This window comes from Polyodon spathula, chromosome 4, assembly GCF_017654505.1.
Source record: "Polyodon spathula isolate WHYD16114869_AA chromosome 4, ASM1765450v1, whole genome shotgun sequence".
NCBI classification, from domain to species: Eukaryota; Metazoa; Chordata; class Actinopteri; order Acipenseriformes; family Polyodontidae; genus Polyodon; species Polyodon spathula.
The window spans coordinates 94,547,990-94,560,489 of record NC_054537.1 but is presented as its reverse complement, the minus strand read 5'-3'; the positions used below and the strand labels follow the sequence as shown (position 1 = coordinate 94,560,489).

At 37.8% G+C, this 12,500-nt stretch overlaps 1 protein-coding gene across 1 annotated transcript in view; it reads right to left on the bottom strand.

Annotated features, from left to right (window-relative positions):
- Nucleotides 1–11,932: 11,932 nt before the first annotated feature.
- Nucleotides 11,933–12,500, bottom strand: part of scrt1a (scratch family zinc finger 1a) — a 2,681-nt gene continuing 2,113 nt past the window's right edge. The window contains exon 2 of the mRNA XM_041246677.1: nucleotides 11,933–12,500. This exon is cut by the window's right edge and continues 181 nt beyond it. Coding sequence (XP_041102611.1) covers nucleotides 11,957–12,500 — 544 coding nt within the window. The 3' untranslated portion in view covers nucleotides 11,933–11,956.

Sequence of the window (12,500 nt, the reverse complement as noted above, 5' to 3'; positions counted from 1 at the left end):
TTGGTGCGGCTTTGGCATTTCAGTCTCATAATCTCATGATTACATAACAAAGCTTACATTTTTTTTTTACATATTAAATATAAAGGCTGTATTTTTTACTACAAAGGTGTATTTAATTGAAATGTCTGTAACATACTGAATAGTTAACCAGGACACAGAGAAGGAGAAGGAGATCGGGAAGGAGAAAGAGAAGAAGACGGGGAAGGAGATGGAGATGGAGAAGGAGAAGGACAAGGAGAAGGAGAAGGAGAAGGAGACAGAAAAACACGTTAGACACTGATGCTTTGACGCAGTGCGCTCAGTGTGAAAAGACATTTAAACTGTGTTCTCACCACTGGCTCTTTTTGTAAAGCCAATGACATTTTTTCAAGGATCTGAAATAAGAGTAGCCCAATGTCTCTATCTGCTACTGTAACAATTGAAAAAAAAAGTTGTACTGCTATTTGTTTAATGTAGCAGTAATTACAGTATGTAGCGGTAAACCCTATGTTCTCTTTTAAAACACAAAAATTTCAGTGAAAACGATGAACCTAACATTACACACTGTATTATTATACAATGAGATTTACAGCATTATTTTAAAACGGACCGTAAGAACAAAGTGATTTCAGGTATTAAAAACAATTTCGCCCCTTTCGAAAATCAGGCCCTTAGTGGAACGACACCCCCCACCTTTTCCTTCTCCTCCTCCTTCTCCTTCTTCTTCTGCTTCTCCATCTCTTTCTCTTTCTCCTTCTCTGTCTCCTTCCTCGTCTTCTCCTCTGTCTTTTTCTACTTCTCCTTCCCCGTCTCCTTCTCCATCTCCTCTGTCTCCATCTCCTTCTCCTTCTCCTTCTCCTTCTCGGTCTCCTTCACAGTCTTCATGTCCTTCATCTCCTTCTCCTTCTCCTTCCCTGTCTCCTTCTCCATCTCCTTCTCCTTCCCCGTCTTCTTCTCTTTCTCTTTCCCTGTCACCTTCTCCTTCTCCTTCTCTGTCTCCTTTTCCTTCTCCTTCCCCATCTCCTTCTCCTTCTCGGCCCCCTCTCCTTCCCCATCTCCTTCTCCTTCTCCGCCTTCTTCTCCTTCTCCTTCTCCTTCTCCATCTCCTTCTCCTTCCTGGTCTTCTTATCTTTCTCTGTTTAAATGTCTTTTCACACTGAGCGCATTGCGTCAAAGCATCAGTGTCTAACATGTTTTGATGCCGTCAACTTGCTTTCACACCAAAGGCATGCAAATAATTAGAACGCAAGAAACGGCAAACCTGTGATAATTACACAAACTGGCGTTTTTAAGGAAAAAAATAAGAAATGTATTATGTATCCTTCCACTGAGAAAAAATAGTCCCTGAAGGCTGTTTGATTGTAACATATGTATGTATATTTTGTACCTTTTTTTTTATTTGCCATAAACATTACATTGAACATTGCCATTTATAGTATTTTTTTTTTTAGATGAAATGACATTTGTGAATTGAAAGCAGACTGATTTCCCACATCTGAGGGAGGATTCATGGAACAGCCAAACACTGCGCTGCACTGGCACTCGAGGGAGGGGCTTCCGAGTGTTTTTTTTTTTGTAAGAAAAGCGGTCTTCAAGAGAAGCTGACCAATAATATCCGAGGCTGTTTTCACACCGATGCCGGTAACTGGCAGAATTTCTCTAGATTGTAAACCCGCATTAGATGATATGTTGTCTAAACGGCTCCCGTGCCAGTTTGCGCAGTGCTGCAGTGCTTCCCGTCCGCGGCGAGCTCAATAGAATTCCATACCGAACCCAACCTTGTTTAAAACCCCAACGGTTGTGTCAGCAGAGAGCAGGAGACATTTTAATTTAGTTTTAAATGTTTCTGAAATCAGAGGGTGGTGGTGAGATGTATCTCTTTTGTCGAACTAAAAAATTGCACGCTCGCTAGTCAGTTTTATAATGCGATATTTAGTTTAATAAGTAGATGCCGCTGCTGCATATACAGTATATTAATGCTGAGTGAGACTTGCATAGTGATTTCTCAGATGGCTTTTGAATAGTGTTACTGCTTGCCTCGAGTTTTCTTTGATCTGTTCTCTGACTAAATAAATACCACAGTTTATTTGCCAATTTTTCTGTAATTCTTAGTGACTGAGATGAAAAAAAAAGATTGTTGAGTGATTTAAATGCTGTTTCAGTTGTATATGGACACTTTTACCTACAGAAACCCTGTTTAGATAATTGTTACTATTAAGTCGTAATAATATTGCGGGAAGACAATTATTAGCGTCTGGTCATGTGATATTTTTCAGCTAATCACAGCACTTAATTTATCCAAGCCATTTTATAAATAATATACTGTATTACTTCAATTTGGCAAGGCGGCGTTTATTTTAAATTGATCAAAATGGCGGCGACTATACTATACTACACTATGCTTTACAAACGCTGCAATATGTTATTACAAGACATTTTAGAAGCTGCGCCATGAGAGGCTCCAATCTGCAGCACACTCTTGTGTTTTTGGGGCTTGAAAATTGTACCTTCACTGACAGTTAACGAGAGCCTATTAGATGGGAGCTGGGAGGTCAGGGGAGTACTGTACCAGTGAATCAGTAGTTTGTGTTGGTTGCTATGGGAGAGAGAACAGTAGTTGAGTGTGATGCAGTTTTTTTTGTTAACGAAAAATATTACCTCTGAATATCGGTTTGATTTCTATTAAAACTGTAATTTACCTGCTTTTTTGTAATTTCTCTGTAAGAGAAACCGAAACTAAGTCTTCTCATAGATAGTAAGCATGCTTTTTTATATGTAATTGTACAGGACTGGGTAAAATTTCAATTGAATAAAAAACAATACAACTAAACCCTCTACAAGAAGATATCTTCAGCCAGCTTTTGGATAGCTCAGAGTGACCGGCAAAGCTCTAAGATCTTCTGAGATTACGTTTTCACCATCCAAGCTGAGGACGAGGTAAACAGACAGCCCTTGTTTTATCCCCTGCTGTGCTGGCATTGAACTCTGCTGGGGAAAAAAAAAAACCAAAAAACAAAAAATGTGAAGGACTGCTGTGCTGTAAGTAGTTCATCTTGGGTTGTCTGTCGGGGCTGCACCATAAAATACAATGTGCTTACTCAGGTGTGTGTGTGTGTGCATTAGTTTGTATTACACAGTGGATTGAGGCTGCAGTCTCTTTGGGAGAGTCACATGTACTTTATCCCGGAGTTGTTTTGAAAGCTCCTTGGTCTTCATGGTAGTATCTTTGCTTTGAATGCACTACCCAACTGTGGGACCTTACAGAGACAGGTGTATTTAATCTGAAGTCATGTCACCACTTTTATTGCACACAGATGGACTCCATTTAACTTATTGTGTGAATTCTGAAGGTAATTGGTTGCGCCCAAGCTTATTTAGGAGTGCCATAGCAAAGGGTGAATACTTATCTAATGAAGACTTTTCAGGTTTTTATTTTTAATTGATTTGTTTTTTCATCCCCCCCATTTTTTTTACACTTTGAAAGTGTTGAGTAGGTTGTGTAAATGCATCAGTATTTCAGGTTGTAGCACAACATCTGTGAAAGCGTCCAAGGGTGGTGAATACTTCCTATAGGCACTGTATGTTTTTACCCTTTTCATGCACAATAAGAAACTTTCATATACCAAACTAATACTAACATTTTGCATACTGCAAAAATATGTTAGAAAAATAAATCCATTGTTTTTCATGTGTAACATCGCCTAATCATTTATTTCCATATAAATGCATATTTACCCAATGTAACATTTTTAAACAGTAATTACAACAGTACATTTCAGCCAAAATGTAGCTAATACTGTAGTCTACCACCTTAGTTTAAATATAATTTTCCACCGATCCACTGTGAAAAAGATATTACAGCAGCTATGCATTCTGGTACCAAACCCGAAAATGGACAGCACAGCCCTAATCATGAGCCTAAATCTCATTATCTATGGTACCTTTTCTTTACAGCATGTATAAATAATTGTACCTGGGCATCAGCAATATTTATACTTTCTTCTGTAAGTGAATCCCTCTGTTTTCCACCTGCTGTGACAAACATATCCTACATTTTCCTTTGATGAAATCAATAATAATAACATTATAGAAATAACACTGATTGTAAGGACAATTTTGACCTTATTATAGCAAATGATGTCCCTGGTGCACAGCATTTTCCTTTTGTAGGGTGCAGATAAATGCAAAGGGTACAGCATGCTTGGATTAAAAAGCAGTGCTCTAGAATGAAACCATGATGTTGGTCATGGATACCTGACTCATTGAAGTAGTAGCACCGTATCCTGCATTGGCAGGCAGCTTGGAAACGTACATTACCAATCAGTTTGAGTACTGCTGGTGTGGAAGTTATCTGGCAATCAATACAGAAAATAACCCAAATGCTGAATATAGGTCGTCACAAGCTTTATCCGAGCAGTGCACAGTGGGTTTATTAATCCAAATAAAGTGGGCATAATGTGCAGTATTGGCTAGTTTCATTGACTGTGGTGATAATCTTACATCCCTTTTGCTCACACAGAAGAAACAGACTTTTAAATATACAGTATTAATTCCATGCGGCATTGTTTTTGAATTGCTTTCATCAGGATCCTTGGATGTTATTCTTACTCTGTGCTCAGCTGCAGGACTTTCCCTTCTTACTTTCTCTTTTATCCACAGCTTGATCTTCACTCCACTGTACTGTACATATAACATATAAAATGCAGCATGCCTAAAAACACCCATTACAAGTTCCTTGGCACTGTCAATCTACCGGCTGTTTTGCACTGATTCATTTAGATCAAAGTCCATTGTAGCAGCTTTCTGCTTTTTATTCTCATTGAATATGCATGATGTTTTCATTCCCTGAGAATGGGATTGAAACAAAGCCACAGCACTGTTCACAACCCCCAAGAACTGTCACACTGGGGCCCCTTTCATTTCTGGGGTGAAAACACACCTGCCAGTCTCAAGTTACTATCTTCTCTTCATCTTAATCTTATTCTCATTGTATTTGCAGTTATTTTATTGATCTGGGCTTGCATGCTTTCTTTAAAAAGAAAGGTGGACAACAAACAGAAAGATCCAGTCTGAATCTCTTTGAAGGAACCCTATCGAGGCCCAGTGGTCAAAACCCCTAAAAGAACATTTTTTGTTTAATAGTAGAAGTCACATTGGAATTTCCTGAACCTCACTCACTGAAACTCAAGGATGGCACTGAAGATACTTTTCGACTCTGGAGGAAGTGCTTACTGTGAAAAGCTATTTCCTCTGCACATATTGCATGTTTGTAAGTGCTTGGTTGCTAGCAGAGTGTGCTTTCTCTTACACTCTTTGTATGACCAACCTGACACTTCAAAAAGTGTGTGCGAGAAATACATTCTCAACTTGATTAGAGGTAGCCATCTAGTTGCCAGAAGTACGGCATGCCTATATATAAAACAACACTTTCATTGTGGATAATGGATTCTGCTGATACAGTCAAGGTATAGCAATTACCTAGGGCTCTGGAGACTGAACCAGGAGCCTTTTTTATATAATAGATAATGATTTCCAGCAAATTGATGACCTTAAGGTCAAGTCTTTATCACTAATACTTCAAAGAAGCACACTCTTTGTAGACATGTGGTTCCTAGGAAAGCATTTGGCTTGCTGGGCTGGGTGAGGTGTGTTGAGCGATACTGGAGGTTAAAGTAGTCACCATCAAACGCCTCTATATTTAAAACAGGTACACCTGTGCTGAGAGTATACCCATAGTACCCCCAGCTGACAGCCCTATAGGCAGCCTTGCCAAAAGCAAAGAATCAATCTAGTCAGTAGCAACAACAGAAAATCATACAGAAAACACTGACTGGGATATTAAACAGGTAAGCAATTAAATAGTAGGATGTAATAATAATAATAATAATAATAATAATAATAATAATAATAATAATAATAATGTAAAAAAATTATGGAATCACATGGTGAATGTCATGCTTGAGGGTTTTTACAGTCCTGTGCTTATCTAACACAGGACTTTTTATTATGAGTCTGACACTGAGACGATCCTGTTGTGATTCTGTATACGGGTGATAATACACTGGGGACTTTGAAACCGCTTCAGAGCCAATCCAAACAGGAGCTGGGGTCTCTCAAAATGAAAGTGATAGACTTGAAACACTTCACCCTGCAGACTCCAGAGTCCCTGATTACACAGTGAGGGCACTCCACCGCTCCATTACCTAATAATGAGCTCTTGAATCACTCACTGCTTCACAATGACACTTGCACCACATTCGGTGTGTTCTGCGCAGCAACATTTTGCTGCAATCACCAAGTTTTAAATGTAGGTTAGGAACAAGAAGGGGGAAACTATAAGATCGCACTGGAAAAACAACATGCAACCAAACCAACAGCATTGACCTGTTTATTTTACATAAAATATTGATATAGGCACTCACATAATGTAGTCATTGCTGCATTAACTTTCAATGAAATATTTATCTTGCTATCCAGGCTGATATAAATCCAAAGCAGGGAGTGTGCAGCACAGGTATTCCTTCCTGTATGTTATATTCCATGTATAACAAAGCTGACATAATCAACTTCCACTGGAAGGTCTTAAAGAAACAATCTTGTTATTTCAAGATGCATGTTATAGGATTACAGTGCTAATCATCCAGGGTGAGTGTTTATTCTTTAGATGTACACTGTGAATGTGTTAAGATTGTTAATTCTTACAGCTTTACAACTTACAGCTTTGTGGAGATCAGTTCAGAAATTAACCTATTTAGAACATTTCTTTTGGAAACTGTGTTGTTACAGAATATAAAAGGTAAGTGTTAATCTATAATAGGGTATGAAATGCCTCTCTTGTGACCTATTGTTCTTGTGACCTATTGTTCTGTTTTAGTGCGGGCATGTCACTGGTGCCAGCTACCTGAATCAGACAAGGGGCAATTAGCAGTCAATTTTCCTCAAGGTTCCCAGATACAACATTGTTAGTAGTGGCACTCAGGTATGACCTAATGATGACATAGGATAAAATTAAACAGGCCTGGTATCATGCTGTCGCCCTCTAGTGGCATTCAGTCCAGTTAATGGACTGACCTTTGATACGCTATCATCCTTATGTAATGGGAGAGTGGAGTAGATCTCTTATGCAAACCTCTAAAATAGAAAAGAGAAATAGGACCCTCCTGAATATTAAATGCAGCATTATTTATTCAAACGACAACTATGGGATCTGTCAGTAACTGGTCATTGGTTAATAATGTTTTTAGGTCTTCATTTTGGGGGGGGGATTTTTCTGTTTTAACTTCTTCAAGAAGACCAAGGCAGGCTGTAGAGGCTCATTTCTAAAGTAGACATGGTGGGCTGGTGCCAGTCAGCTTTTAATTATATTGACTGCAATAGATTACCACTGCAGTTTGTGCAATACAGGAGTTCCTGGACAGATACTTCTCATAAACGATATTGTTTTTTTTTAACAGTTTTATCTACCACATAAAATCCTTTAGTTGTATGTATTCTATTGGGTCCTTTGACAGACAGCAGTAACAACAGCAGCCATGTATAGCTGTAATAAAGCACATCTGTATTAAAATGAGGTTATATCTTGCAGTTTAAGTTATTCCATCTCCATTGTATACTTGTCAAATTTATGAAAGAAGAAAATGTCTTTTCCATTTGATCAAAACAGCAGGGTGACTCTCCAGAGACGCAGGCCAAGGAATGACAGGCCCTGTGTATTAAAGCATGAGAGAGGAAAGCCAAATCCTCAATCATGAAACACTGCATCACCAAGGACACATGGAAGGGGCACTTGGTTAAATATAGGAACGCTCTTGCACTGGCTAGCTCATCATATTATTCTAATTTAATTGAAAACAGATAAACATAATCCTAGATTTATTTTTGCTACCCTAGATAAATGAATTAATCCTTCCCCTAATAGTCCTACCCTTGACATTGGCTCCTCTCACAGCTGCAATGACTTCTTACAATTATTTAAAAATAAATACTAGACATAAGAAATGAGATTCCACAAAGACCTTCTATAAAGGAGGACTCCAGCGTAATTTTACCAACTACACCTATTAAATTAAGGCTACTATGGGGGCTTTTTCTTTTGATTACCTTACAGGAATTGACAGAGCTAGTTCAACATATGAGAGCTACTACATGCTCTCTTGATCCTATTCCTACAAAACTATTAAACATGTTCTTGGTGTTAGATGTCTAGGTCGGCCAGGGTGTCCTCGGCTCACTGCTTACCAGCGACCCCTGTAGTCTGGCCGGGCGCCTGTGGGCTTGCCTGTTAGCTGCCCGGGAGCTGCGTTGTCCTCCTGTGCTGTAGCTCCTGGGCGGCTGCATGGTGAATCCGCAGTGTGTAAAGAAGCGGGCGGCTGACGGCACATGCTTCGTGTGTTCATCTTCACCGCTCCCGAGTCAGCACAGGGGTGGTAGCAGTGAGCCGAGCATCAATAAATAATAATTGGCCATTTCAGATTGGGAGAAAATAAAAAAAATTAAAAATTGGCAACAACTATAAAAAAAAAAACAGTGGCACAATAATTTAAACCAAAAAAACAGAGGTTATGCTAGTGGGCTCACAGAACCAAATAAAAGGAAATGTGGGATTACATGAGCTCGACCCTTGCAGTCTCTCATGAAAACTTAAACTAGAAATGAAGAGTTTGGGGGTCATCTTTGATCCTGATCTCTCATTGGAGACTCATATTAGGGAAGTTACTAAAGTATCTTTTTACCATTTGAGAAATATAGACAAACTTAGACCAATTATTTGACCGTATCTGATGCTGAGAGACTAATGCATGCCTTTGTTTCATCTAGAATTGATCATTATTGCACTTTTTTCTGGTGTCCCAAAACGTGTGGTATCTCAGCTTGTTCTTAATACCACTGTTACAATTCTGACTAAAAAAGTGAACATATTACCTGTTTTGGCCTCTTTACACTGGCTGGTATAAAATTGATTTTAAGATTTAGCTGTTAATTTACAAGGCCCTGAATGGATTAGCACCTAGTTATTTGCAGGAGTAGCTGGAGTTATCTTCCAAACTGCATTCTGAGATCACCAGATGCAGGGCTGCTGGTTATTCCTAGGCTCAACACGGGAGGTAGGACTTTTTCTTGTAGAGCTCCTAAATTATGAAATGCTCTGTCTTTGTTTGTCAGGGAAGCTGGGACCGTTACAGTTTTCGACTAAAAACGCACTTTTATAAAATGGCTTTCTTATCTTTGTGGGTTGTTTTAATGTAACTTTAAAATTGCTGCTTTTGTATTATGTGTATACTGTTATTTAAATGGTCTGACTGTAGCAGTTGTATGTGTGACATGCTATACACATGTATTGTGGTTTGTTCTTTTTTCTGCTATGTACTGTACAGCGCTTTGCGATACTTTTGTATAACAAGCATTATATAAATGCAATAAATGAAGAAATAAAACAAAACAGTTTCCACACAAACCATCAGGATGAGGCTGCTTTTATAATCATTACTTTAATCAATCTTACCCAACAGATAAGCATGCACCATAGCAACAGCTTGGGCTCTTTTTATTTCTCTATTCTAGCCAGACAAATAATAATAATAATAATAATAATAATAATAATAATAATAATAATAAATAATAATAATATAATAATAATAATAATAATAATTCCTTGCCAGTTCCCAGTGTGTATCATTACAATAGCATTGGCTCTGTGTTAACAGAGATGGGGGTCTGGGGGTGTTCTTTGTTATTTAATCAGAGCTGAATGGGTGACAAGGACGTTGGTAGAATTGGAAGGCAAGAGAAAGTTGACTCGTTGGGAGAACACTCTCACCTGCATGCGACCAGAATGCAGATCCCGTGCAGCAACTTCCAAACAACCGAATCACCCCTTTCTGCATTCCAAACTACATGCACAGCACAGCAAACACGTATAACAACATGTGCCTCAGACAAGAAGAGTCGCACAAAACACACAATATTACCGGTAACTCGAAGAGTAAGAACCTGGGTTGTGTTTTCTTTTAATACAATTGTAATATTATTTTTCAAACAATAACATTATTGCCATTGTATCTACTGTAGTGTGATTGTAAACTGTTAACATTATAATATGTATATAGTATATGCATATATATATATATATATATATATATATATATATATATATATATATATATACATATATATACATATATATATATATATATATATATATATATCTATATATATATATATATTATATATAGTATATATATATATATATATCTATATAATAATGTATATATCTTTGTATTGCTATATGACATTAACTAGGTGTAAATAAACATCGTAAACATTTGACTACAGTTGGCTAAAATAGTTTTGTAAAGAATAAATAAAACACAGATAACTTTTTAAAAATCCTTTATTATGAAGTGCGACAAAATGCCTGGTGTCATTGTGCTTAGATCATTCAAATACTGGCTCGAAAAATCCCAAGAAAAAATCTCCAGAAATAACGTTATTAGATTCTTTACAGTTGTAAAAATCTTGTTAAGTTCCAAAGTATTATTTACAAGGCTTCTTGCAATAATCAGTTGTTCCTTTTTTTCTAAGTACAAAAACAGAGGTCTAGCTAGTACAAGTTCCTTCTACCTGATTCTATAAGATTGTTGTGCTACTTAAACTGTGGGACCTCCACGTGGCTAAAAACAAGGCATCTTTTGCTCTTGGGCAACTTGTGCTGTTTATGTCTGAATACAGTGCAAATAGTCTCGGATCGGGTTTGCATGGACGCGGTATTCTAGCCCTACCTCTCCTTATTGGGTAAAATAATGGGAGGTGCCAACTTTTTTGCCTGGGTGGATGTTCCGCAGGTTTGCAGAAATTATCTCAACTGTTTTGAGCTGACCAATCAGCACTACAAGCCTACATCCTAAAACTACGTTAGATTAGAGGCAGGCAATGCATACCATAGACGACAGGAAGTTTTATTTTTCATTTATCCTATTTCACTACATTGGCATTTTCCCTGATATTGGCTCTCTGTATGACTAATACGAATACTGGATTAAACCATACCTGATTTATTTGAACTGTTATAGTTTTTTTGTATTTATAAAATACCATGCATTATATCATTATTGCTTTATAGTTCATTATGAGATTCCTATACGAAATATTGCCCTCAAATGCTATCTAGATTTTGGCAAAATCAAAAGCTTCGTAAAATTGGCATAGATGTAATACTTTTTTTGCATGCAATAACGTCAAAAAGGTACCAACATAAAGGTTCAAAAAATATTATTCAGAAAGTGGCAAATGCTTTGGCATATTAATGAAGAAGGATTGGCAAAATAACGTTAAAGTGCAAATTAAAAGTTTAGAGTTCAGTAATAAAAGTTACAAAAAAATGCATTATTATAATAAATACTTTAAATAATAATAATAATAATAATAATAATAATAATAATAATAATAATAATAATAATAATAATAATGTTTTACCTCGAAGGTTAACCCTTTTGTGGTCACTGGCAGCAGTACAATATCATCCAATCATAAAAGGTTTGACCTTTGTGACAAATAAGAGACATTTTAATGTCTTCACTGAGTTTCAGCAAAACAACATGATATTTTAGGTTTTAAAGTTTTTAGGGAAAAAAACTGTCTTTCTAAAGTACATGCGTAGAAATCCAAGGAGGTTTTGTTCTCTTCATTCCATTATTGTAGAAGAAATAGAGAGGACGTGTGCTATTATCAGGTCAAAGAAGAAGAAGAAGAAGAAGAAGAAGAAGAAGAAGAAGAAGAAGAAGAAGAAGAAGAAGAAGAAGAGAAGACATGTGCTATTATCAGGTCAAAGAAGAAGAAGAAGAAGAAGAAGAAGAAGAAGAAGACTTCGTCTCTTCAATATCTCTGTATTACGACTAAAAGTAAGCTTCTTCTTCTTCTTCTGATCTTTTTTCCATCTTTTTCTTCTTCCAGATGAAGAAGAGGTTCTTAAATATTGAAGTCAATCTTCAAGTGGACTCAAAGGCGAGAATGTGCCCTTAAAACAGGCGGACTCATAGTGCTTGTTTAGGTAGGACTTGAGGGCAAAGGTCTTGTTGCATCTCTTGCATTTGTAGTGCTTAAAAGCAGAGTGAGTCTGCATGTGGGCACGGAGGTTGGAGCGGTCAGCAAACGCCTTCCCGCAGTGGGCACATCCAAATGGCTTCTCACCCGTGTGTGACCTCATGTGACCCTGCAGCAGCCATGGTCTGCTGAAGGCTTTGCCACAGATGTCACACTTGTGCTTGAGGTCATGGGTCAGCAAGTGCATGGCCATGGCCGGCATGGACACGTAGATCTTTCCGCAGGTGTGGCACTTCTTGGCCATCTTGCTGTCCATGCTGCGGTGGGTTTGCTTGTGCCGGCTCAAGTTGGAAGACGTGGCATAGGTCTTTCCACACTCATTGCAAGTATGGCGCTGGATGGTCCTGGGGCTGCTGATGACTTTCCTCCTTGACCTTCCATCCGTGATGAAGAAGGCATCTACTGTATAACCTTCACTCACG